The sequence below is a fragment of the Pseudophryne corroboree genome, chromosome 7 (assembly GCF_028390025.1).
Source record: "Pseudophryne corroboree isolate aPseCor3 chromosome 7, aPseCor3.hap2, whole genome shotgun sequence".
Classification (NCBI taxonomy): Eukaryota; Metazoa; Chordata; class Amphibia; order Anura; family Myobatrachidae; genus Pseudophryne; species Pseudophryne corroboree.
In genome coordinates this window covers 503,147,486-503,175,426 of record NC_086450.1, presented here as the reverse complement: position 1 = coordinate 503,175,426, position 27,941 = coordinate 503,147,486, and the positions used below count along the sequence as shown (strand labels likewise).

General features: G+C 48.4%; 1 protein-coding gene across 1 annotated transcript in view; it reads left to right on the top strand.

Annotated features, from left to right (window-relative positions):
* The window catches only part of LOC134945809 (sulfotransferase 1C4-like), a 136,172-nt gene that overhangs the window by 63,193 nt on the left and 45,038 nt on the right, over nucleotides 1-27,941 (top strand). Inside the window, exon 3 of the mRNA XM_063935320.1 lies at nucleotides 18,701-18,826. Coding sequence (XP_063791390.1) covers nucleotides 18,701-18,826 — 126 coding nt within the window. The remainder of the gene's footprint in view (nucleotides 1-18,700; nucleotides 18,827-27,941) is intronic.

Genomic DNA, 27,941 nt, shown 5'->3' with positions numbered 1-27,941 from the left:
CCTGTACTCCACATAAGCCGGCATGACGCATATCCTGTACACCACATAAGCTGGCATGACGCATATCCTGTACGCTACATAAGCCGACATGATGGATATCCTGTACACTACATGAGCCGGCATGACGCATATCCTGTACACTACATAAGCCGGCATGACGCATATACTGTACGCTACATAAGCCGGCATGACGCATATCCTGTACACCACATAAGCCGGCATGACGCATATCCTGTACGCTACATAAGCCAGCATGACGCATATCCTTTACACCACATAAGCCGGCATGACGCATATCCTGTACACTACATAAGCCGGCATGATGCATATCCTGTACACCACATAAGCCGGCATGATGCATATCCTGTACGCTACATAAGCCGGCATGATGCATATCCTGTACCCTACATAAGCCGGCATGATGCATATCCTGTACACCACATAAGCCGGCATGATGCATATCCTGTACGCTACATAAGCCGGCATGACGCATATCCTGTACGCTACATAAGCCGGCATGATGCATATCCTGTACACCACATAAGCCGGCATGACGCATATCCTGTACACTACATAAGCCGGCATGACGCATATCCTGTACACTACATAAGCCGGCATGACGCATATCCTGTACACTACATAAGCCAGCATGACGCATATCCTTTACACCACATAAGCCGGCATGACGCATATCCTGTACACTACATAAACCAGTATGACGCATATCCTGTACGCTACATAAGCCGGCATGACGCATATCCTGTACACTACATAAGCCGGCATGACACATATCCTGTACGCTACATAAGCCGGCATGACGCATATCCTGTACTCTACATAAGCCGGCATGACGCATATCCTGTTCGCTACATAAGCCGGCATGACGCATATCCTGTACGCCACATAAGCCGGCATGACACATATACTGTACGCTACATAAGCCGGCATGACGCATATCCTGTACCCTACATAACCCGACATGACGCATATCCTGAACGCTACATGAGCCGGCATGACGTATATCCTGTACACTACATAAGCCGGCATGACGTATATCCTGTACGCTACATAAGCCGGCATGACTCATATCCTGTACGCTACATAAGCCGGCATGATGCATATCCTGTACACTACATAAGCCGGCATGATGCATATCCTGTACGCTACATAAGCCGGCATGATGCATATCCTGTACACTACATAATCCGGCATGACACATATCCTGTACACTACATAAGCCGGCATGACGCATATCCTGTACACTACATAAGCCGGCATGACACATATCCTGTACGCTACATGAGCCGGCATGACGCATATCCTGTACGCTACATGAGCCGGCATGACGCATATCCTGTACGCTACATAAGCCGGCATGACGCATATCCTGTACGCTACATAAGCCGGCATGACACATATCCTGTACGCTACATGAGCCGGCATGACGCATATCCTGTACGCTACATGAGCCGGCATGACGCATATCCTGTACGCTACATAAGCCGGCATGACGCATATCCTGTACACTACATAAGCTGGCACGACGCATATCCTGTACGCTACATGAGCCGGCATGACGCATATCCTGTACGCTACATGAGCCGGCATGACGCATATCCTGTACGCTACATGAGCCGGCATGACGCATATCCTGTACACTACATGAGCCGGCATGACGCATATCCTGTACGCTACGTAAGCCGGCATGACGCATATCCTGTACGCTACATAAGCCGGCATGACACATATCCTGTATACTACATAAGCCGGCATGACGCATATCCTGTACGCTACATAAGCCGGCATGACGCATATCCTGTACGCTACATAAACCGGCATGACGCATATCCTGTACGCTACATAAGCCGGCATGACGCATATCCTGTACGCTACATAAGCCGGCATGACGCATATCCTGTACGCCACATAAGCCGGCATGACGCATATCCTGTACGCTACATGAGCCGGCATGACGCATATCCTGTACCCTACATAAGCCGGCATGACGCATATCCTGTACACTACATAAGCCGGCATGACGCATATCCTGTACGCTACATGAGCCGGCATGACACATATCCTGTACACCACATAAGCCGGCATGACGCATATCCTGTACACTACATAAGCCGGCATGACGCATATCCTGTACGCTACATAAGCCGACATGACGCATATCCTGTACGCTACATGAGCCGGCATGACGCATATCCTGTACGCTACATGAGCTGGCATGACGCATATCCTGTACGCTACATAAGCCGGCATGACGCATATCCTGTACGCTACATAAGCCGGCATGATGCATATCCTGTACTCTACATAAGCCGGCATGACGCATATCCTGTACGCTACATAAGCCGGCATGACGCATATCCTGTACGCTACATAAGCCGGCATGACGCATATCCTGTACACTACATAAGCCGGCATGACGCATATCCTGTACGCTACATAAGCCGGCATGACGCATATCCTGTACGCTACATAAGCCGGCATGACGCATATCGTGTACACCACATAAGCCGGCATGACGCATATCCTGTACTCCACATAAGCCGGCATGACGCATATCCTGTACACCACATAAGCTGGCATGACGCATATCCTGTACGCTACATAAGCCGACATGATGGATATCCTGTACACTACATAAGCCGGCATGACGCATATACTGTACGCTACATAAGCCGGCATGACGCATATCCTGTACACCACATAAGCCGGCATGACGCATATCCTGTACGCTACATAAGCCAGCATGACGCATATCCTTTATACCACATAAGCCGGCATGACGCATATCCTGTACACTACATAAGCCGGCATGATGCATATCCTGTACACCACATAAGCCGGCATGATGCATATCCTGTACGCTACATAAGCCGGCATGATGCATATCCTGTACCCTACATAAGCCGGCATGATGCATATCCTGTACACCACATAAGCCGGCATGATGCATATCCTGTACGCTACATAAGCCGGCATGACGCATATCCTGTACGCTACATAAGCCGGCATGATGCATATCCTGTACACCACATAAGCCGGCATGACGCATATCCTGTACACTACATAAGCCGGCATGACGCATATCCTGTACACTACATAAGCCGGCATGACGCATATCCTGTACACTACATAAGCCAGCATGACGCATATCCTTTACACCACATAAGCCGGCATGACGCATATCCTGTACACTACATAAACCAGTATGACGCATATCCTGTACGCTACATAAGCCGGCATGACGCATATCCTGTACACTACATAAGCCGGCATGACGCATATCCTGTACGCTACATAAGCCGGCATGACGCATATCCTGTACGCTACATAAGCCGGCATGACGCATATCCTGTACACTACATAAGCCGGCATGACACATATCCTGTACACTACATAAGCCGGCATGATGCATATCCTGTACACTACATAAGCCGGCATGACGCATATCCTGTACACTACATAAGCCGGCATGATGCATATCCTGTACACTACATAAGCCGGCATGACGCATATCCTGTACGCTACATAAGCCGGCATGATGCATATCCTGTACACTACATAAGCCGGCATGACGCATATCCTGTACGCCACATAAGCCGGCATGACACATATCCTGTACGCTACATAAGCCGGCATGACGCATATCCTGCACGCTACATAAGCCGGCATGACACATATCATGTACGCTACATAAGCCGGCATGACGCATATCCTGTACACTACATAAGCCGGCATGACGCATATCCTGTACACTACATAAGCCGGCATGACACATATCCTGTACACTACATAAGCCGGCATGATGCATATCCTGTACACTACATAAGCCGGCATGACTCATATCCTGTACACTACATAAGCCGGCATGACGCATATCCTGTACGCTACATAAGCCGGCAAGACACATATCCTGTACACTACATAAGCCGGCATGATGCATATCCTGTACACTACATAAGCCGGCATGACTCATATCCTGTACACTACATAAGCCGGCATGATGCATATCCTGTATGCTACATAAACCCGCATGACACATATCCTGTACACTACATAAGCCGGCATGACGCATATCCTGTACTCTACATAAGCCGGCATGACGCATATCCTGTTCGCTACATAAGCCGGCATGACGCATATCCTGTACGCCACATAAGCCGGCATGACACATATACTGTACGCTACATAAGCCGGCATGACGCATATCCTGTACCCTACATAACCCGGCATGACGCATATCCTGAACGCTACATGAGCCGGCATGACGTATATCCTGTACACTACATAAGCCGGCATGACGTATATCCTGTACGCTACATAAGCCGGCATGACTCATATCCTGTACGCTACATAAGCCGGCATGATGCATATCCTGTACACTACATAAGCCGGCATGATGCATATCCTGTACGCTACATAAGCCGGCATGATGCATATCCTGTACACTACATAATCCGGCATGACACATATCCTGTACACTACATAAGACGGCATGACGCATATCCTGTACACTACATAAGCCGGCATGACACATATCCTGTACGCTACATGAGCCGGCATGACGCATATCCTGTACGCTACATGAGCCGGCATGACGCATATCCTGTACGCTACATAAGCCGGCATGACGCATATCCTGTACGCTACATAAGCCGGCATGACACATATCCTGTACGCTACATGAGCCGGCATGACGCATATCCTGTACGCTACATGAGCCGGCATGACGCATATCCTGTACGCTACATAAGCCGGCATGACGCATATCCTGTACGTTACATAAGCTGGCACGACGCATATCCTGTACGCTACATGAGCCGGCATGACGCATATCCTGTACGCTACATGAGCCGGCATGACGCATATCCTGTACGCTACATGAGCTGGCATGACGCATATCCTGTACGCTACATGAGCCGGCATGACGCATATCCTGTACGCTACATGAGCCGGCATGACGCATATCCTGTACCCTACATGAGCCGGCATGACGCATATCCTGTACGCTACGTAAGCCGGCATGACGCATATCCTGTACGCTACATAAGCCGGCATGACACATATCCTGTATGCTACATAAGCCGGCATGACGCATATCCTGTACGCTACATAAGCCGGCATGACGCATATCCTGTACGCTACATAAACCAGCATGACGCATATCCTGTACGCTACATAAGCCGGCATGACGCATATCCTGTACGCTACATAAGCCGGCATGACGCATATCCTGTACGCCACATAAGCCGGCATGACGCATATCCTGTACGCTACATGAGCCGGCATGACGCATATCCTGTACCCTACATAAGCCGGCATGACGCATATCCTGTACACTACATAAGCCGGCATGACGCATATCCTGTACGCTACATGAGCCGGCATGACACATATCCTGTACACCACATAAGCCGGCATGACGCATATCCTGTACACTACATAAGCCGGCATGACGCATATCCTGTACGCTACATAAGCCGACATGACGCATATCCTGTACGCTACATGAGCCGGCATGACGCATATCCTGTACGCTACATGAGCTGGCATGACGCATATCCTGTACGCTACATAAGCCGGCATGACGCATATCCTGTACGCTACATAAGCCGGCATGATGCATATCCTGTACTCTACATAAGCCGGCATGACGCATATCCTGTACGCTACATAAGCCGGCATGACGCATATCCTGTACGCTACATAAGCCGGCATGACGCATATCCTGTACACTACATAAGCCGGCATGACGCATATCCTGTACGCTACATAAGCCGGCATGACGCATATCCTGTACGCTACATAAGCCGGCATGACGCATATCGTGTACACCACATAAGCCGGCATGACGCATATCCTGTACTCCACATAAGCCGGCATGACGCATATCCTGTACACCACATAAGCTGGCATGACGCATATCCTGTACGCTGCATAAGCCGACATGATGGATATCCTGTACACTACATGAGCCGGCAAGACGCATATCCTGTACACTACATAAGCCGGCATGACGCATATACTGTACGCTACATAAGCCGGCATGACGCATATCCTGTACACCACATAAGCCGGCATGACGCATATCCTGTACGCTACATAAGCCAGCATGACGCATATCCTTTACACCACATAAGCCGGCATGACGCATATCCTGTACACTACATAAGCCGGCATGATGCATATCCTGTACACCACATAAGCCGGCATGATGCATATCCTGTACGCTACATAAGCCGGCATGATGCATATCCTGTACCCTACATAAGCCGGCATGATGCATATCCTGTACACCACATAAGCCGGCATGATGCATATCCTGTACGCTACATAAGCCGGCATGACGCATATCCTGTACGCTACATAAGCCGTCATGATGCATATCCTGTACACCACATAAGCCGGCATGACGCATATCCTGTACACTACATAAGCCGGCATGACGCATATCCTGTACACTACATAAGCCGGCATGACGCATATCCTGTACACTACATAAGCCAGCATGACGCATATCCTTTACACCACATAAGCCGGCATGACGCATATCCTGTACACTACATAAACCAGTATGACGCATATCCTGTACGCTACATAAGCCGGCATGACGCATATCCTGTACACTACATAAGCCGGCATGACACATATCCTGTACGCTACATAAGCCGGCATGACGCATATCCTGTACGCTACATAAGCCGGCATGACGCATATCCTGTACACTACATAAGCCGGCATGACACATATCCTGTACACTACATAAGCCGGCATGATGCATATCCTGTACACTACATAAGCCGGCATGACGCATATCCTGTACACTACATAAGCCGGCATGATGCATATCCTGTACACTACATAAGCCGGCATGACGCATATCCTGTACGCTACATAAGCCGGCATGATGCATATCCTGTACACTACATAAACCCGCATGACACATATCCTGTACACTACATAAGCCGGCATGACGCATATCCTGTACGCTACATAAGCCGGCATGACGCATATCCTGTTCGCTACATAAGCCGGCATGACGCATATCCTGTAGGCCACATAAGCCGGCATGACGCATATCCTGTACGCTACATAAGCCGGCATGACGCATATCCTGTACACTACATAAGCCGGCATGACGCATATCCTGTACGCTACATAAGCCGGCATGACGCATATCCTGTACGCCACATAAGCCGGCATGACGCATATCCTGTACGCTACGTAAGCCGGCATGACACATATCCTGTACACTACATAAGCCGGCATGATGCATATCCTGTACGCTACATAAGCCGGCATGACGCATATCCTGTACGCTACATAAGCCGGCATGACACATATCCTGTACACTACATAAGCCGGCATGACGCATATCCTGTACACTACATAAGCCGGCATGACGCATATCCTGTACGCCACATAAGCCGGCATGACACATATCCTGTACGCTACATAAGCCGGCATGACGCATATCCTGTACGCTACATAAGCCGGCATGACGCATATCCTGTACGCTACATAAGCCGGCATGACGCATATCCTGTACGCCACATAAACCGGCATGACGCATATCCTGTACGCTACATAAGCCGGCATGACACATATCCTGTACACTACATAAGCCGGCATGACGCATATCCTGTACGCTACATAAGCCGGCATGACGCATATCCTGTACGCTACATAAGCCGGCATGACGCATATCCTGTACGCTACATAAGCCGGCATGACACATATCCTGTACACTACATAAGCCGGCATGACGCATATCCTGTACCCTACATAAGCCGGCATGACGCATATCCTGTACGCTACATAAGCCGGCATGACACATATCCTGTACACTACATAAGCCGGCATGATGCATATCCTGTACGCTACATAAGCCGGCATGACGCATATCCTGTACGCTACATAAGCCGGCATGACACATATCCTGTACACTACATAAGCTGGCATGACACATATCCTGTACACTACATAAGCCGGCATGACGCATATCCTGTACGCCACATAAGCCGGCATGACACATATCCTGTACGCTACATAAGCCGGCATGACGCATATCCTGTTCACTACATGAGCCGGCATGATGCATATCCTGTACACTACATAAGCCGGCATGACGTATATACTGTACACTACATAAGCCGGCATGACGCATATCCTGTACGCTACATGAGCCGGCATGACGCATATCCTGTACGCCACATAAGCCGGCATGACACATATCCTGTACGCTACATAAGCCGGCATGACGCATATCCTGTACACTACATAAGCCGGCATGACGCATATCCTGTACGCTACATAAGCCGGCATGACGCATATCCTGTACGCTACATAAGCCGGCATGACACATATCCTGTACACTACATAAGCCGGCATGACGCATATCCTGTACGCTACATAAGCCGGCATGACGCATATCCTGTACGCCACATAAGCCGGCATGACGCATATCCTGTACGCTACGTAAGCCGGCATGACACATATCCTGTACACTACATAAGCCGGCATGATGCATATCCTGTACGCTACATAAGCCGGCATGACGCATATCCTGTACGCTACATAAGCCGGCATGACGCATATCCTGTACGCCACATAAGCCGGCATGACACATATCCTGTACGCTACATAAGCCGGCATGACACATATCATGTACGCTACATAAGCCGGCATGACGCATATCCTGTACACTACCTAAGCCGGCATGACGCATATCCTGTACACTACATAAGCCGGCATAACGCATATCCTGTACGCTATATAAGCCGGCATGACACATATCCTGTACACTACATAAGCCGGCATGATGCATATCCTGTACACTACATAAGCCGGCATGACACATATCCTGTACACTACATAAGCCGGCATGACACATATCCTGTACACTACATAAGCCGGCATGACACATATCCTGTACACTACATAAGCCGGCATGACGCATATCCTGTACACTACATGAGCCGGCATGACGCATATCCTGTACGCTACATAAGCCGGCATGATGCATATCCTGTACACTACATAAGCCGGCATGATGCATATCCTGTACACTACATAAGCCGGCATGACACATATCCTGTACGCTATATAAGCCGGCATGACACATATCCTGTACACTACATAAGCCGGCATGACACATATCCTGTACACTACATGAGCCGGCATGACACATATCCTGTACACTACATAAGCCGGCATGACACATATCCTGTACGCTATATAAGCCGGCATGACACATATCCTGTACACTACATAAGCCGGCATGACACATATCCTGTACACTACATGAGCCGGCATGATGCATATCCTGTACACTACATAAGCCGGCATGATGCATATCCTGTACGCTACATAAGCCGGCATGACACATATCCTGTACGCTATATGAGCCGGCATGACGCATATCCTGTACACTACATAAGCCGGCATGACACATATCCTGTACACTACATATGCCGGCATGACACATATCCTGTACACTATATAAGCCGGCATGATGCATATCCTGTACACTACATAAGCCGGCATGACGTATATCCTGTATGCTACATAAGCCGGCATGACGTATATCCTGTACGCTATATAAGCCGGCAAGAAACAGCTATAAAAGGAACAGGATCTGTGTGTCAGATATAAATCAGCAAAATAATACGATTTGGTCTCGCTCATGGGTGGTCATTCCGAGTTGATCGCACGTAGCAACTTTTTGCTGCTGCTGCGATCAACTAATCCCCGCCTATGGGGGAGTGTATTTTAGCATTGCAGGGATGCGATCGCTTGTGCAGCCCTGTTATGCTTAAAAAGTTTCCTGCAAAACAAGAGCAGCCCTGCAGCTACTAGTTCTTACCCTGTGCGACGGATCCAGCGATGAAGGTCTCGGTCCTGACGTCAGACATCCGCCCTCCATTGCCTGGACACGCCTGCGTTCTTCTTACCACTCCCTGGAAACGGCCTCCAACGGTGAGTATCCGCCCCAGAGCGCCTCTCCGCTGTCAATCTTCTTCCGCCCAGTGCTGCGTCCTTTTTTTTTCCGCTGGGCGCTCCGTTGCCTGGCGACGTCTGTCGCCGGGCAACGACGTGCGTGCACAATGCGCACGTCACGCATGCACAGTTCCGAACCGTTCACACCGCAGCGAAGAACCGCTGCGTGCGAACGGGTCGGAATGACCCCCATGGGGGGCTATTCAGATTTGTTAGCAAACCGAAGAAGTTAGCAATTGGGCAAAACCATGGGGGTAATTCTGAGTTGATCGCAGCAGGAACTTTATTAGCAGTTGGGCAAAACCATGTGCACTGCAGGGGGGGCAGATGTAACATGTGCAGAGAGAGTTAGATTTGGGTGGGGTGTGTTCAAATTGAAATCTAAATTGCAGTGTAAAAATAAAGCAGCCAGTATTTACCCTGCACAGAAACAATATAACCCACCCAAATCTAACTCTTTCTGCACATGTTACAGCTGCCCCACCTGCAGTGCACATGGGCCCTCATTCCGAGTTGTTCGCTCGCTCGCTGCTTTTAGCAGCAGTGCACACGCTAAGCCGCCGCCCTCTGGGAGTGAATCTTATCTTAGCAGAATTGCGAACGAAAGATTAGCAGAATTGCGAATAGAAATTTCTTTGCAGTTTCCGAGTAGCTCGAGACTTACTCTGCCACTGCGATCAGTTCAGTCAGTTTTGTTCCTGGTTTGACGTCACAAACACACCCAGCGTTCGCCCAGACACTCCCCCGTTTCTTCAGACACTCCCGCGTTTTTCCCAGAAACGCCAGCGTTTTTTCGCACACACCCATAAAACGGCCAGTTTCCGCCCAGAAACACCCACTTCCTGTCAATCACACCCCGATCACCAGAACGAAGAAAAATCTTCGTTACGCCGTGAGTAAAATACCAAACTTTTGTGCTAATTTACTTGGCGCAGGCGCACTGCGAACATTGCGCATGCGCAGTTTGCGAATAATCGCTCTGTAGCGAAAAAAACTAACGAGCGAACAACTCGGAATCACCCCCATGGTTTTGACCAACTGCTAACTATTATGGTTTGCTAACAACTCTGAATAACCCCCAGAGATCTGGCGAAATCCACATATCCTGTATTAGAGCCTGCGTTTTAAGTCTACTAAGTTAACCACTTAATTGCTGTGACAGGACGGTTCCGTACGAAAGCACTCACCGCTTTCGCGTCCTGTTTCCTGTGCACAGAATGGAAGGTTGGGTCACACGGGACCTGGCCACATAGGGGATTCCCGCTTACCGTCAGTATCCGCCTGCTACTGACTCCACGCACTGCGCTGTGGGCGGGTTTATGCTGCCACCACCAAACTCCTAACCTGCCGTGGCATTTGGAACCACGGTTCTGCTATGTATGTGCCGACACGCTGCCTTACCACACCTGTGTGGTGTTGACGAATCCCTACTAGTCGCCTGACTAGGCCTTTACCGGTAGCTGGCGGAAGGCGGAACTTGGAGACGTTGGTTTACACCCTGAACAGCTGAAGAACGGGGCTATGTTTTGCATAGCCCGACAGGTCACAAGATGAAGCGGTCTTCTTGAGGCAAATGGTATTTATTTGCAATAGTTCTAAAGAGAACTCTTCCCTATTGCTAGGGGAAACGGCATACAGCAAGATGTTCACAGCAGAAAGTAGTTGGTATAATACCCTCTGGATGCACGCAGGCCTCCTTTTTATGTCAATTTTCCACACAGTACAACAGGGGGTCATGTCCTCCCTGAGCCCTTTCTATCCAATCAGGATATCTTACAAAATACCAATAAATAAATTACATTTCAAAAGGAGATAAGTGCAATAAAACAATATCCTCCTTCCTGTCACGCAGACAACGTTTGGTATCAGTTTAACATTCACTATTGACAAATTTATCACATAGCTTCAAAATACAAATGTTTCTGTCTCATTCACATCTCCAGGCAAACCCAGTGTTTGGGATTACAACAGGAAAGGCTGCAACACAACAATCAGTCTTCCTTCCTGCATCTGCCATTCAGGGTTCGTATATCAATTAAATCAGGTACATGAAACAGGTTCCAAGCCCATAGACCCCGTGATTAGCATCTTTCTCTAAGGAACTTACACATCAAAAGGTTTTGTCATTCACACCTCTCTGCTAGGACAGGGCCATTAGCATGCCACTTCCTACTGACAGGAGATGATTATTCAGACAGCTATAGTAACTGCATTTTTCCTTTAAATACATTTCATTTAAACACGTGTTTCCCTTTAAATATACAGAGCCTGTGCCCTGCACAGGCTCCACATACCCAGGCACTGTAGTGCCTCATAGCACAATATATATATTACATTTGTAAACATTTTAAACACCTGGCGCCTAGCGTCCTATACATTTAAAATTGGCGCCAAGCGCCCATTGTCCCCATAATGGCGCTGGGCACTAGGGGTTAACCCCTTCAGTGCCATGGCCGCCATAACACGTGTGGCTGGTTAGTCTCTCCGGTCACAATTGTCCTTTTTTTTTTTTTTAAACACTCAGAAATTGACAGGTTTTTATGATTGAATTAGGTCAAGAAAATATATTTAAAACTTATCCAAAACGATTTTAAGAAGAAAAACAAATCTAAAATTTGTCAAATATAATTTTATTAAACATCAGGATATCGCAACCATCACAATCAGACCATTGTGACCATCGCGACTTTGATTTCCACACTGGCTGCTGGGACACACTGGGGAGCTGAGGGGAGGGTTTATTTATATTTCCTGGCCGGCTGCTCCTCTGTGCAGCCGCTGGGTGGGGGATCCTGTCATGCTGACCCATCAGCAGTGATCGGCAGACACTGGAGAGGGTGCAGGGAGGCAGAGGGGCTGGAAGGTCCCTATGAGAGTGGCGGCTGCTAGAAAGTTATCTTCCGGCAACCACCCTCTCTGCATTTCTGGCTGGTCGCATTGTTTGCGACCAGGTCAGATAACGCACAACCTGGGTACACACTGGGCTGACAGAGCGGCAGATTCAGGTAATTATATTCACTTTCCGCGCAGCCGCTCAATGTGTTGTCCTGACATCACTGCTGGACAGGCATTTGAATTCCCCACCCAGCTTTGACTTTACCCCTTGCAGCAAGTGCCAGATGCACCGATATGTCTGCACAACGTGATATGTCGGTGAACCACGAGCTTCATAGACATTTTGTTTACATACATCCGCTGACGCACTAGCGATATGTCATCCATTCGCCCGCCCAGTTTGTACCCACTTTAAGAATCCTACAGCCGTCACTATTATTTAAAAAAATATTCCAACAGGTCACATAAAAAAAGAAGCTCCAAACCGATCAATGTGAAAAGTTTCTAAGCACGACTCTAATAAATAGTATTGTAAAAATCCAGTATATAGTATTTTACGACCAATAAAGGTGTGAAAGCCCCAGCCACAGAGCGCAACAATAGGACTTTAAAAATGTGGATGTGGCGTTTAGGGCTGCCATCAGAAATTATGGGGCCCGGGACTGGCCAAAATAGGCAGCCCGCGCCCCCCCCCCCCCCCCCCCCCAAAAAAAAGAAATTACATATAAAAAATTAACTAAATATATATAAATAAATAAAGTAAATAAATATATATTAAAATAATAATAATAATAATAAAAATAATTCCTATGCCCCCCATCATCATATTATCATATTATTCAATGCCCCACAGAGTAATGCCCCAGTATCTGTAATGGGGTTCCAATCATTGTCAGGGGTTCTGCTCGACCTCCTCCCTTCCCTGCCACTGCAGCAAAATATTGAAAATGTACCTCCCAAAATGGCCGCCGCCTCAGAGGATACAGTTATTAAAGATACTAGAGCCTCCTCTAGTATCTTTAATAACTGTCTCCTCTGAGGCGGCGGCCATCTTAAGAGGGACATTTTCAATAGCCTGCTTGAGCTGGGCAGTGGGCACACAGAGGCAGTGGTGGCGGACGGACGGACGGAGGTGGGCGGGCAGTGGAATGAGTGTCAGAGAGGCTGGGCCTGGAACGGCTGGGCCCGCAGCACCCCCTGATGTTTTACAAGACTTCACGTACAGCTATAATAATTAGTGATGTGCACCGGACATTTTTCGGGTTTTGTGTTTTGGTTTTGGATTCGGTTCCGCGGCCGTGTTTTGGATTCGGACGCGTTTTGGCAAAACCTCCCTGAAATTTTTTTGTCGGATTCGGGTGTGTTTTGGATTCGGGTGTTTTTTTACAAAAACCCCTCAAAAACAGCTTAAATCATAGAATTTGGGGGGTCATTTTGATCCCATAGTATTATTAACCTCAATAACCATAATTTCCACTCATTTCCAGTCTATTCTGAACACCTCACACCTCACAATATTATTTTTAGTCCTAAAATTTGCACCGAGGTTGCTGGATGACTAAGCTAAGCGACCCAAGTGTCCGACACAAACACCTGGCTCATCTAGGAGTGGCACTGCAGTGTCAGACAGGATGGCAGATTTAAAAAATAGTCCCCAAACAGCACATGCTGCAAAGAAAAAAAAGAGGTGCACCAAGGTCGCTGGATGGCTAAGCTAAGCGACCCAAGTGGCCGACACAAACACCTGGCCCATCTAGGAGTGGCACTGCAGTATCAGGCAGGATGGCAGATTTAAAAAATAGTCCCCAAACAGCACATGATGCAAAGAAAAAAAGAGGTGCACCAAGGTCGCTGGATGGCTAAGCTAAGCGACCCAAGTGGCCGACACAAACACCTGGCCCATCTAGGAGTGGCACTGCAGCGTCAGACAGGATGGCAGATTTAAAAAATAGTCCCCAAACAGCACATGATGCAAAGAAAAAAAGAGGTTCAATGAGGTAGCTGTGTGACTAAGCTAAGCGACCCAAGTGGCCGACACAAACACCTGGCCCATCTAGGAGTGGCACTGCAGCGTCAGACAGGATGGCAGATTTAAAAAATAGTCCCCAAACAGCACATGATGCAAAGAAAAAAAGAGGTGCAATGAGGTAGCTGTGTGACTAAGCTTAGCGACCCAAGTGGCCGACACAAACAACTGGCCCATCCAGGAGTGGCACTGTAGTTTTCTAGCAAGAGGATGAGTGTTCCATTCTCATGTGAATCTGAACCACTAGCCATGAACATAGGCCAGGGCCTAAGCCGTTCCTTGCCACTCCGTGTCGTAAATGGCATATTGGCAAGTTTACGCTTCTCATCAGACGCTTTTAATTTTGATTTTTGGGTCATTTTACTGAACTTTTGTAGTATACTTGACGACACAGAGGTAGAGCAGTGGACTACTGTACCGTACTGCTATATATTATATACTGGTGGTCAGCAAAATTATGCACTGTCCTCCTACTATATATACTGCGCACAACTAAAAAATGCACCACAGGTATGGATGGATAGTATACTTGACGACACAGAGGTAGGTAGAGCAGTGTCCTACTGTACCGTACTGCTATATATTATATACTGGTGGTAAGCAAAATTATGCACTGTACTCCTACTATATATACTGCGCACAACTTAAATGCACCACAGGTATGGATGGATAGTATACTTGACGACACAGAGGTAGGTAGAGCAGTGGCCTACTGTACCGTACTGCTATATATTATATACTGGTGGTCAGCAAAATTATGCACTGTACTCCTACTATATATACTGCGCACAACTTAAATGCACCACAGGTATGGATGGATAGTATACTTGATGACACAGAGGTAGGTAGAGCAGTGGACTACTGTACCGTACTGCTATATATAATATACTGGTGGTCAGCAAAATTATGCACTGTACTCCTACTATATATACTGCGCACAACTAAAATGCACCACAGGTATGGATGGATAGTAAATTGACGACACAGAGGTAGGTAGAGCAGTGGACTACTGTACCGTACTGATATAATACTGGTGGTCACTGGTCAGCAAAATTCTGCACTGTCCTCCTACTGTATACTACAATGCGGCACAGATATGGAGCGTTTTTCAGGCAGAGAACGTATAATACTGGTGGTCACTGGTCAGCAAAACTATGCACTGTCCTCCTACTGTATACTGGTGGTCCCCAGTCCCCACAATAAAGCACACTGAGCACAGATATGGAGCGTTTTTCAGGCAGAGAACGTAGATATTTGCAGCACACTGAGCACAGATATTTGCAGCACACTGAGCACAGATATTTGCAGAACACAGAGCACAGATATTTGCAGCACACTGTACAAAGAAAGAACTGAGAGGACGCAGACACGTCCTCTCGTTATCATCTCCAAAGCACGAGTAAAAATGGCGGCGACGCGCAGCTCCTTATATAGAATATGAATCTCGCGAGAATCCGACAGCGGGATGATGACGTTCGGGCGCGCTCTGGTTAACCGAGCAAGGCGGGAGGATCCGAGTCTGCCTCGGAACCGTGTAAAATGGGTGAAGTTCAGGGGGGTTCGGATTCCGAGGAATCGAACCCGCTCATCTCTAATAATAATAACACCATAGAACGATTAAGCGTACGCCGAGTGACGTGAATCACTCTAACACGTACAGGAATTACTTTAAAACCATGAAAATACCGCAGCGTTTAGCAGCTGGTGATCATCAAGGAAAGGTGCAACTAAAGGAAAATGTATTTTGCGATATTACATGCGGCGTTCCTCACATGCGGTTTAGCGAACCCCAGACCTCTTCTGAAAAGTTATGGCTCAAAATTTCTGTGTTGATTGTGCCAAGTAGTGAATCTATTGTTTCAGAAAAACAGAGCTTATTGCACCCATTCACTACCGGTCACGTCTATCCAAAGTGTTCCACTAGTAATTCTTTGTTTGAATCCCTTTTAAAGTTTAAGGGGCACTCCGCCTTCAGATGAGTCCACAGTAAAGGCAAATGTGCCTGTTTTTGCAGCCTTTACTTACACTGACAGAATCGCTCTGTAGACACCATTGCATCTGGCGCACAGACCTGAACTGATCTGTTTTTCATATTCAAAAGCAAAGAAACTTTAAAAAATAAATAAAACTAATTGTTTGAGCAATACAGCTCCCTGCAGGTAGAGTTCCCTTTAACCAAACATGATCCCATGAGAAGCAGCAGATTTCCCAGCAGTATTGAATGACCCCGAATGAGCTCTCCGGTACCTGATATTTTATAATTGAATTATAGGTCACAGTGTAACCACAGGAAGGGGACTCACTGTGATGGGATGAGAGCTTAATGTCACATATTATATTACACAACCCGGCGCACCTGGCTGGATTAAGGTTAATTAACGGAATTGTAATAGGGAGTCAGTACTGAGAACAGCAAAAGTAAATTCCCCAAATAACAATAAGTCTGTGATGCTAAACTTACTGACGGTCACATAGCACCAGGTCTTGTTACAGCTCAGACCATACTACATAGGTAGATGCTAGCATCAAGTGGCCTAAAGGACCTATGATGTCAGGGGGAGGAGCCAAGTCACCAGGGGGAGGCGTTATGCCAGCGGGATAGTTTTTCTACTATCCCTGGCACCAACCTTTAGCAACCCGATGGCGGGCGAAGCGAGCCCGCGAGGGTACATTTTGGGTACCCTGTTGGAGCATGGCTCCTGCCCCTGGTGACGTGGCCCCTCCCTCTGGTGACGTCAGAGGTCCCTTACCCAACTTGGATTTAGAACTAACCATACTACATATTAATACACTAGATTTCATTTTAATTCTCTTTAATTGATCAGTAAAACACCTCCCCAGAAGGAGCACCCCCCAGACGGGGACGCACACTGAAAGTTCCACAGTGGCAGCGGTCAATGCAGGGAGCAGGTCCAATTCAGACCCTAGAACATTCTGGGGTCCGGATCGTTCCAGTTTTTAGCCAATCCAGACAGTGTGTACAGGCTTTGCAGGGGGCTACCGGGGGGTCAAGTGGTATGTTTAAATCATGTCTCTGCAAATCTGTAGGCTGCTTCAAAACCCATGCCAGGCCTCCTGTTCAGGAATGTGAGCCCTCTTATATCTATAGATCTCAGAACGCCCTGGAGACCAAATGTCTTATAGAAATCCAAATGTCAGAGTTGTAAATAACAATAACTGCTGTGAGGGCTAGGTGGCGTATCTAAAATGGGTGCAGGGTGTGCAGTGCACACGGGCCCCTGAGTCCAGAGGGCCCACACTGCATACCCTAAATCCATGTTCTCTATCACTTACCGCTCCAGAGTCCGATGTCAGCAGCTGCTGTGCTGCAAAAACCATCTGGAAAATGGGGCGGCAGCCATTTTCTTGGTGATTTGCGGATGCGAGTAGGAAAATCACCGGGAAAATGGCTGCCGCAAACTTTCCCAGAGACCTGTGCATGTAAAGTAAACTCTGGCAGAGCGCCAGAGTCTTTTTCGTACACCCCCAGCTAGAGAGGGCCCGCATAATAAATACACAAGGGCCCCTTCTTCTCTTTATTATATGCCCCTGCGTATGATGCTTAAGCCCTCCAACCTATCACGTTTCTGCCCCACCCCGCACACGTTTCGCCAGAAAATCTTAGCGCATAGTTTCTCTGTCAGGATCTACCACTGGTCGCATCTGGCGGGAACCTTTTAATTGATGGGGAAATGTCCGAAATAATGGTGTTTCGTTCCCTTCACCATAATAAAACCAACCAGAGCTCATTTGCCACTGAATGAAAATAAATATGGGTGGGGTGTGAGTGCAGGCTTCAGCTCAGGTCATCTTATCTTCTCACAGGTACCACGTGGATGCAGGAGATTGTGGACCTGATTCTTCAAGAGGGGGACGTGGAGAAGAGCATGCGAGCCCCCAACTTTGTCAAGGTGCCATTTATAGACTTCTATATGAAGCCTATGCCACCAGGTAACACATATATGTTCCTTCTGCACATGTTACATACAACGCAGAGACTGGGCGGTGGTGTGATGTGACTGCACGCGTGCGTGGTTCCCTTCTAATACCAGTGGCCAACCTAATATCTGATCGTCTTATTTTGACTGGCTCTTTCTTTGCGTGAAATGGGCATTTTGGAAAGGGAGCTGGGTGGTGACCATGCCATCTGGAGCTGTCCTGTGGGAGTGTCATGCTCGGGTATGCTCATGCACCATGCTATTTGCCATGTCACAAACAATTACCCAGTGCCGTAACTAGGCATTTTAGCGCTGTGTGCAAGAAATTACATTGGCGCCCCCCCCCCCCTCCATGTAAGATAGGGGCAGTACGTGCCGTAGAAAAATATATAGGGGCGTGGCTTCATGGGGAAGGGGCGTGGCCACAAAATAATAGCAATTCATACTACGGTGCACAGTAGTCTCCATTATTCAAATTACACTGCACAGTAGCGCCACTACACCAGGTAGAGCCCCTTTTTACACATTACAGCAGACAGTCCCCCTTTTTACACATTACGGCAGCCAGGCCCCCTTAGTTTTTACACATTGCGGCAGCCAGGCCCCCTTTTTACACATTACAGCAGACAGTCCCCCTTTTTACACATTGCGGCAGCCAGGCCCCCTTTTTACACATTACGGCAGCCAGTCCCCCTTTTTACACATTGCGGCAGGCAGTCCCCCTTTTTACAAATTGCGTCAGCCAGGCCCCCTTTTAACACATTGCGGCAGGCAGTCCCTCTTTTTACACATTGCGGCAGGCAGTCCCCCTTTTTACACATTACGGCAGCCAGTCCCCCTTTTTACACATTGCGGCAGGCAGTCCCCCTTTTTACACATTGCGGCAGCCAGGCCCCCTTTTAACACATTGCGGCAGGCAGTCCCCCTTTTTACAAATTGCGGCAGTCAGGCCCCCTTTTAACACATTGCGGCAGGCAGTCCCTCTTTTTACACATTGCGGCAGGCAGTCCCCCTTTTTACACATTATGGCAGCCAGTCCCCCTTTTTACACATTGCGGCAGGCAGTCCCCCTTTTTACACATTGCGGCAGCCAGGCCCCCTTTTAACACATTGCGGCAGGCAGTCCCCCTTTTTACACATTACGGCAGGCAGTCCCCCTTTTTACACATTACGGCAGCCAGTCCCCCTTTTTACACATTGCGGCAGGCATCCCCATTTTTACACATTGCGGCAGCCAGGCCCCCCTTTTAACACATTGCAGCAGGCAGTCCCCCTTTTTACACATTGCGGCAGGCAGTCCCCCTTTTTACACATTACGGCAGGCAGTCCCCCTTTTTACACATTACGGCAGGCAGTCCCCCTTTTTACACATTACGGCAGCCAGTCCCCCTTTTTACACATTGCGGCAGGCAGTCCCCCTTTTTACACATTGCGGCAGGCAGTCCCCCTTTTAACACATTGCGGCAGGCAGTCCCCCTTTTTACACATTACGGCAGACGGTGTCCCAGAGAGAGAGAGAGAGAGAGAGAGAGAAAGAGAAAGAAAGAAAGAAAGAAAGAAAGAAAGAAAGAAAGAAAGAAAGAAAGAAAGAAAGAAAGAAAAATAGAAAGAAAGAAACTTACCATCTGGCAGTCAGGCTCCTCGTGCAGCTCCCTCAGTGCAGGCAGGTGAGAAGGAGGAGGAGGGAGGGGGACTGGAGCCGCAGCAGCACTGCTGTGGATGCTGGGATGGAGGAACCGCATCCCAGCATCCACAGCAGCGCCGGGCAGCCAATACGGAAGGAGAGGGGGGCTGCTGCAGCGGCGCTTACTACCAATGAAATAGCGCTGCTGCGGCTCCAGTCCCCCTCCCTCCTCCTACTTCTATTACATGCCGCTGGCCGTGCGCCCTCAGGGCAACTGCGCTGTGTGCCAGGCCCACTTGGCAAACACGTAGTTACGGCCCTGCAATTACCTCTAGTAACCTTGTGGCAAGCGATACGGAGCCCGCGAGGGGACGCATTTCACAAATGTTATAATTTTTTTATCTGTAATTGAAACACCTTAGATATTTTATATCTATGATGTGGAAGTGATTATAATATTTACTGTAAGGTTGCATTTTAGAGCTCCTGATTGCTAAGGCTGAGCATTGCTGCCTCCTTCCCAGAGACATCCCATCTTCTCCATCCCGTCTTTCGTATATAGTGGCAGATGGTCAATTAGCTTAGTGATATCATTCAGGTGCTTGAAAGGGAGGGGTATTTCTAAGCAAGATAAAAAGGCATTTGTTTCCCCCAGCACCCTGAATGATAACAGTAACCAGATGTAAATCCCACACAATATTAGAATTCAGAGATCTCAGGTACATATATTTGCGCAAATGTATGAATAAGCCCCAAAGCTGCGTCAAGGCGTCTCTGTATATTTGGGGTCCCTAGCGCTATATCTAGGTGCAGGGTGTGGCACCCCAAAACACCAGCATAAGCCAGAAATCCCAGCGTGGCATACCAGTGAAAAAACTATAGTGTTAATAAATTAGTGTTAGGAAGCCAAAGCTATAAAAAGGGTGATACAAACATGAAATGTAATTAAAATGGAGAAATAGTGTTAACGAAATTAGTAAGTGATAAGTGTTAATAGAATGTAAAGGTATGCCACACTAAAGCCATCCAGCTCAGCCAGTCCAGAGGCACCACACCTCACACCTCCATTACCCCAATCTGGGTCTATGATTAACCAGCAAGGAGCCACAAGATAATGGCTCCTTACTGAAATGTATCTAAGCTAAGTATCACTTGTATCACTTCCTTTATAGCTTTGGCTTCCTAACACCAGTGGTGCAAGTATGCGGGTACGCTCGGGTATGGAGTACCCTTAAGAATTTGGCAGCGGGTACTCAGTACCACCTGCCACACACTGTGCACACCCGTGACTGCCATTACCACAATTATAATGCGCCACAAAGCAACAAGACCATGGTGCTTGGCAGCATGATGACGCCACCCACTTTGTCAGGGTTACTGGGGCACAACGGTGGCGTCATGGTGTCACATCACACTTCCTCCTCTGGCGGCTGTGACTGGCGTGAAGAGAGGAGCCTGATTGCAGTGCAGCTGTTTCCATTCACTCGGCTCGTATGATGCATCAGCACTGAGCAGCTTTTGTTCTCTCAGGCTAGGCTGCTGGGCATGTCTCTGGCATCACTGTGTGGGCTAATTCATTTCTAATATAATGTGGACACTACTATATATGTCTATTGTTATAGGGGTATTACTATATATTTCTATTATTATGGGGATAACTATATATTTCTATTGTAATGTAATGTGGACATAACTATATATTTCTGTTATACCAGGGGCACTACTAAAGTATATTTCATGTTATAATGGAGGCATTACTATGTAATGTTATTAAATTGGGGGAATTACTACATATATTTATTATACTGTGGTTATTAATATATTTCTCTTACATCCTAGAGGATGCTGGGGACTCCGTAAGGACCATGGGGATAGACGGGCTCCGCAGGAGACATGGGCACTTTAAGAAAGACTTTAGATCTGGGTGTGCACTGGCTCCTCCCTCTATGCCCCTCCTTCAGACCTCAGTTTACTACTGTGCCCAGAGGAGACTGGGTGCTTTTCAGGGAGCTCTCCTGAGCTTCCTGACAGAAAGTATATTTGTTAGTTTTTTTATTTTCAGGGAGCCTGCTGGCAACAGACTCCCTGCATCGAGGGACTGAGGGGAGAGAAGCAGACCTACTTCTGTGAGTTGAAAGGCTCTGCTTCTTAGGCTACTGGACACCATTAGCTCCAGAGGGATTGGTACGCAGGATCTCACCCTCGCCGTCCGTCCCAGAGCCGTGCCGCCGTCCCCCTCGCAGAGCCGGAAGATAGAAGCCGGGTGAGTATGAGAAGAAAAGAAGACTTCAGAGGCGGCAGAAGACTTCATGATCTTCACTGAGGTAACGCACAGCACTGCAGCTGTGCGCCATTGCTCCCATACACCTAACATACAGCAGTCACTGTAAAGGTGCAGGGCACAGGGGGGGCGCCCTGGGCAGCATATAGACCTCTCTTTGGCAAAATAAGTATATATACAGCTGGGCACTGTATATATATATATAAGAGCCCCCGCCAATTTTTACTGTATTTGAGCGGGACAGAAGCCCGCTGCCGAGGGGCGGGGCTTCTCCCTCAGCACTCACCAGCGCCATTTTCTCCTCAGCACCGCTGAGAGGAAGCTCCCCAGATTCTCCCCTGCTTATACCACGGTAGAAAGAGGGTTTTAAAGAAGAGGGGGGGCACATAATTCGGCGCATATATATATGTAAATACAGCGCTACTGGGTAAACATAAAATGATTGTGTTTTTTCCTGGGTCATATAGCGCTGGGGTGTGTGCTGGCATACTCTCTCTCTGTCTCTCCAAAGGGCCTTGTGGGGGAACTGTCTTCAGATAAGAGGATTCCCTGAGTGTGTGGTGTGTCGGTGCACGTTTGTCGACATGTCTGAAGTAGAAGGCTCTCCTAGAGAGGAGCGGGAGCAAATGAATGTGGTGTCTCCGTCGACAACGCCGACACCTGACTGGATGGATATGTGGAATGTTTTAAGTGCTAATGTAAACTTATTGCACAAAAGATTAGATAAAGCTGAAGCTAGGGAACAGTCAGGGAGTCAACCCATGCCTGTCCCTATGTCGCAGAGACCTTCGGGGTCTCAAAAGCGCCCACTATCCCAAATAGTTGACACAGATACCGACACGGATTCTGACTCCAGTGTCGACTACGATGATGCAAAGTTACAGCCAAAATTGGCTAAATGTATTCGATATATGATTATTGCAATAAAAGATGTTTTGCACATCACAGAGGAACCCCCTGTCCCTGACACGAGGGTGCATATGTATAAGGGAAAGAAACCTGAGATAACCTTTCCCCCCTCACATGAGTTGAACGAATTATGTGAAAAAGCGTGGGAATCTCCAGACAAAAAACTGCAGATTCCCAAAAGGATTCTTATGGCGTATCCTTTCCCGCCAACGGACAGGATACGGTGGGAATCCTCCCCTAGGGTGGATAAAGCATTGACACGCTTATCCAAAAAGGTAGCGCTGCCATCCCAGGATACGGCTACCCTAAGGGATCCTGCTGACCGCAAGCAGGAGGTTACCCTGAAGTCCATTTACACACATTCTGGTACCTTACTCAGACCGGCAATTGCGTCGGCCTGGGCCTGCTGTAGCGGCATGGACAGATACCTTATCAGCGGAGATTGATACCCTAGATAAGGATACTATTTTATTGACCCTAGGGCATATAAAAGATGCTGTCCTATATATGAGAGATGCTCAAAGAGACATTAGTCTACTGGGTTCTAGAATAAACGCTATGTCGATTTCTGCTAGAAGAATCCTATGGACCCGGCAATGGACAGGTGATGCCGACTCAAAAAGGCATATGGAGCAGTGGCGTCACAAGGGGGGTGCGGGGGGTGCGGCCCGCTCCCGGGTGTCACCCGCCGAGGGGTGACACCAAAATGCCGGTTCCTGCTTAGAGACAGGAGCTGAGTGCTGCACTGTTATATTAAGTGCAGCAGTCGGCTCCTGTCACTGTGTAGGAGCCAGCACTGCAGGCACAGCACTCCCCAGGAGTGAGCCTGCACCTCCTAACCCCCCAAGTTGAAAAAAAAAACGGGTGTCGGGACGTGAAGCCCCGCCCCTTTCGGGAAGCCACGCCCCTTTCAAGTCATTCAAGCTGATAAACAAGGGATGTCAGTCCGTGAAGCCTCGCCCCTTCCCGCGAAGCCCCGCCCCCTCTTTTGCCGCCGCACCGGGTGTCCAAGAGGTGAGTGACGCCTCTGATATGGAGGTTTTACCTTACAGGGGTGAGGAATTGTTTGGGGAAGGTCTCTCGGACCTGGTCTCCACAGCTACAGCTGGTAAATCAAATTTTTTGCCTTATATTCCCTCACAGCCTAAGAAAGCACCACATTATCAAATGCAGTCCTTTCGATCAAGGTTCCCCTGCTTCAACAAGGAAGGGGGTATTACTCGACCCTGTTTGTAGTCCCGAAACCGGACGGTTCGGTCAGACCCATATTAAATTTAAAATCCCTGAACCTATACTTGAAAAGGTTCAAGTTCAAAATGGAATCGCTAAGAGCGGTCATCGCCAGCCTGGAAGGGGGGGATTTTATGGTATCTCTGGACATAAAGAATGCATACCTTCATGTTCCCATTTATCCACCTCATCAGGCGTACCTAAGATTTGCGGTACAGGATTGTCATTACCAATTTCAGATGTTGCCGTTTGGTCTTTCCACGGCCCCGAGAATTTTCACCAAGGTAATGGCGGAAATGATGGTGCTCCTGCGAAAGCAAGGTGTCACAATTATCCCGTACTTGGACGATCTCCTCATAAAAGCGAGATCAAGAGAGCAGTTGCTGAACAGCGTATCACTTTCACTGAAAGTGTTACAGCAACACGGCTGGATTCTCAATATCCCGAAGTCGCAGTTGGTTCCTACGACTCGTCTGAATTTCTTGGGCATGATTCTGGATACGGACCAGAAAAGGGTTTATCTTCCGATAGAAAAGGCCCAGGAACTCATGACTATAGTCAGGAACCTATTGAAACCAAAACAGGTGTCAGTGCATCACTGCACTCGAGTCCTGGGAAAGATGGTGGCATCATACGAGGCCATTCCCTTTGGCAGGTTCCATGCAAGGACCTTCCAATGGGACCTACTGGACAAATGGTCCGGGTCACATCTACAGATTCATCAGTTGATCACCCTGTCCCCCAGGGCCAGGGTATCTCTCCTGTGGTGGCTGCAGAGTGCTCACCTTCTAGAGGGCCGCAGGTTCGGCATTCAGGACTGGATCCTGGTGACCACGGAGGCGAGCCTCCGAGGTTGGGGAGCAGTCACACAGGGAAGAAATTTCCAAGGTCTTTGGTCAAGTCAAGAGACTTGTCTTCACATCAACATCCTGGAACTAAGGGCCATATACAACGCCCTACGTCAAGCGGAGACCTTACTTCGCGACCAACCAGTTCTGATCCAGTCAGACAACGTCACCGAAGTAGCTCATGTAAACCGCCAAGGCGGCACAAGGAGCAGAGTTGCGATGGCGGAAACCACCAGAATTCTTCGCTGGGCGGAGAATCATGTAAGCGCACTGTCAGCAGTGTTCATTCCGGGAGTGGACAACTGGGAAGCAGACTTCCTCAGCAGACACGACCTGCATCCAGGAGAGTGGGGACTTCATCAGGAAGTCTTCGCACAGATTGTAAGTCGGTGGGGACTGCCACAGATAGACATGATGGCGTCCCGCCTCAACAAAAAGCTACAGAGGTATTGCGCCAGGTCAAGAGACCCTCAGGCAGTAGCTGTAGATGCCCTAGTGACACCGTGGGTGATCCATGTCACAACTGAGGGCCTGAGCTGACGGGAGGCAGCCTCAGTTGTAGGGGCTGAGATGTACCGGAACCTGGGAGGTTGTATCAGACCCCTGGACATGTAAGTAACATGAATAATAACTGCCCGAAGGCGTGACCACGACAACTTGGATAAAAGTCAATGATGTTTATTATGACAACCACGCAACACAGCAGCAGTAAAAGAAAACGTAAAAGTCAGCAAATAATAAATACAGTTCCTGGGTACTACAGGATGGCAGGAGCCACAGGGCACTGGTAGTGTGAGATAGTTCTTATGATCTTCTAGATGGAAAGTCCTTACCAGGCCCGACTGTAGCAATGGAGATAACCCAGGATTGTGCCAGCTGGTGTTCCAGGAAAAGCTGGGTTGCTGAAGGTAAAACAGCTGCTGTGGATACTGGCTGGAACCAGACTGTTGTTAGCACGGAGTGGATACTGGCTGGAACCAGTTAAATAATAGATGAACTTGGGAGCGATGAAATATGAACTGAAATGTAGAACTTGAGAGCGGAGAAATAATAATACCGGTGGAGAGTGGTAAAGTGTAGAAAGGACACCGGCCCTTTAAGGGAAGCTGTACTCTGCTGAAAGCTGAGCTGGAAGCAGGTAATGTTGTAGCTGGAAACAGATGAATCCACAATGGATTGGAGAGTCAGGCTACACCGCAGGTGGAATGCTGGTGCGGGTCTCTATGGTGGAAGTCTTGAGACAGGAGCTGGAACCTGGAAGACAATCACAGGAGAGAGACAAACAGGAACTAGGTTTGACAACCAAAGCACTGACGCCTTCCTTGCTCAGGCACAGTGTATTTATACCTGCAGCAAGGAAGGGATTGGCTAGGCAATTATGCAGATTAACAATACTGACAACAGATTGGAGGAAATGATCAGCTGACAGAATCCAAGATGGCTGCGCCCATGCAGACACTTGGAGGGAAGTTTGGTTTGTAATCCATGTGGTAATGAAAACAGTAATGGCGGCGCCGGCCACTGGAGACAGGAGACGCCAGGCTGACAAGTGCACATCCAACCACGCGGACACAGCGGAGGCCGCGGCTGACGTAATCGCCACTCTGACACTCTGCATGCAGAAGCTCAGGGATGGCGGCGGAGGCCGCGGGAGACGCCATGCCAGATGTAATAAGGCGTTACTGTGACAGCGTCTCAGAGAGACAGGAGAGGATGCAGGAATGTGAACATTAGGATAACAGATGGGATCCGGTCCTGGAGCGCTGAGCCAGCCTTAGGAGGCATCTGATGGGTAAGAAATGGCGTCCAGATACCCGGATCGTGACAGCACCCCCCCCTTTAGGAGTGGCCCCAGGACACTTCTTTGGCTTTTGAGGAAACTTGGAATGGAATCTCCGGACCAAGGCAGGAGCATGGACATCAGAAGCATTGGTCCATGAACGTTCCTCAGGGCCGTAACCCTTCCAGTCAATAAGATACTGTAGTTGACCGTAACGGTGACGTGAGTCCAGGATCTTGGCCACTTCATACTCAACGCCTCGTTGAGTTTGGACTTTCGGAGTTGGAGGAAGTGAGGAATGAAACCGATTCAAGATCAGCGGTTTCAACAGGGAAACATGGAATGTCCTGGGTATTTTTAAGAAGGGAGGCAACTGGAGTCTGTAAGCAACAGGATTGATGACTTGTTCAATCTTGAAAGGACCGATATAGCGAGGTGCAAACTTCATACTGGGAA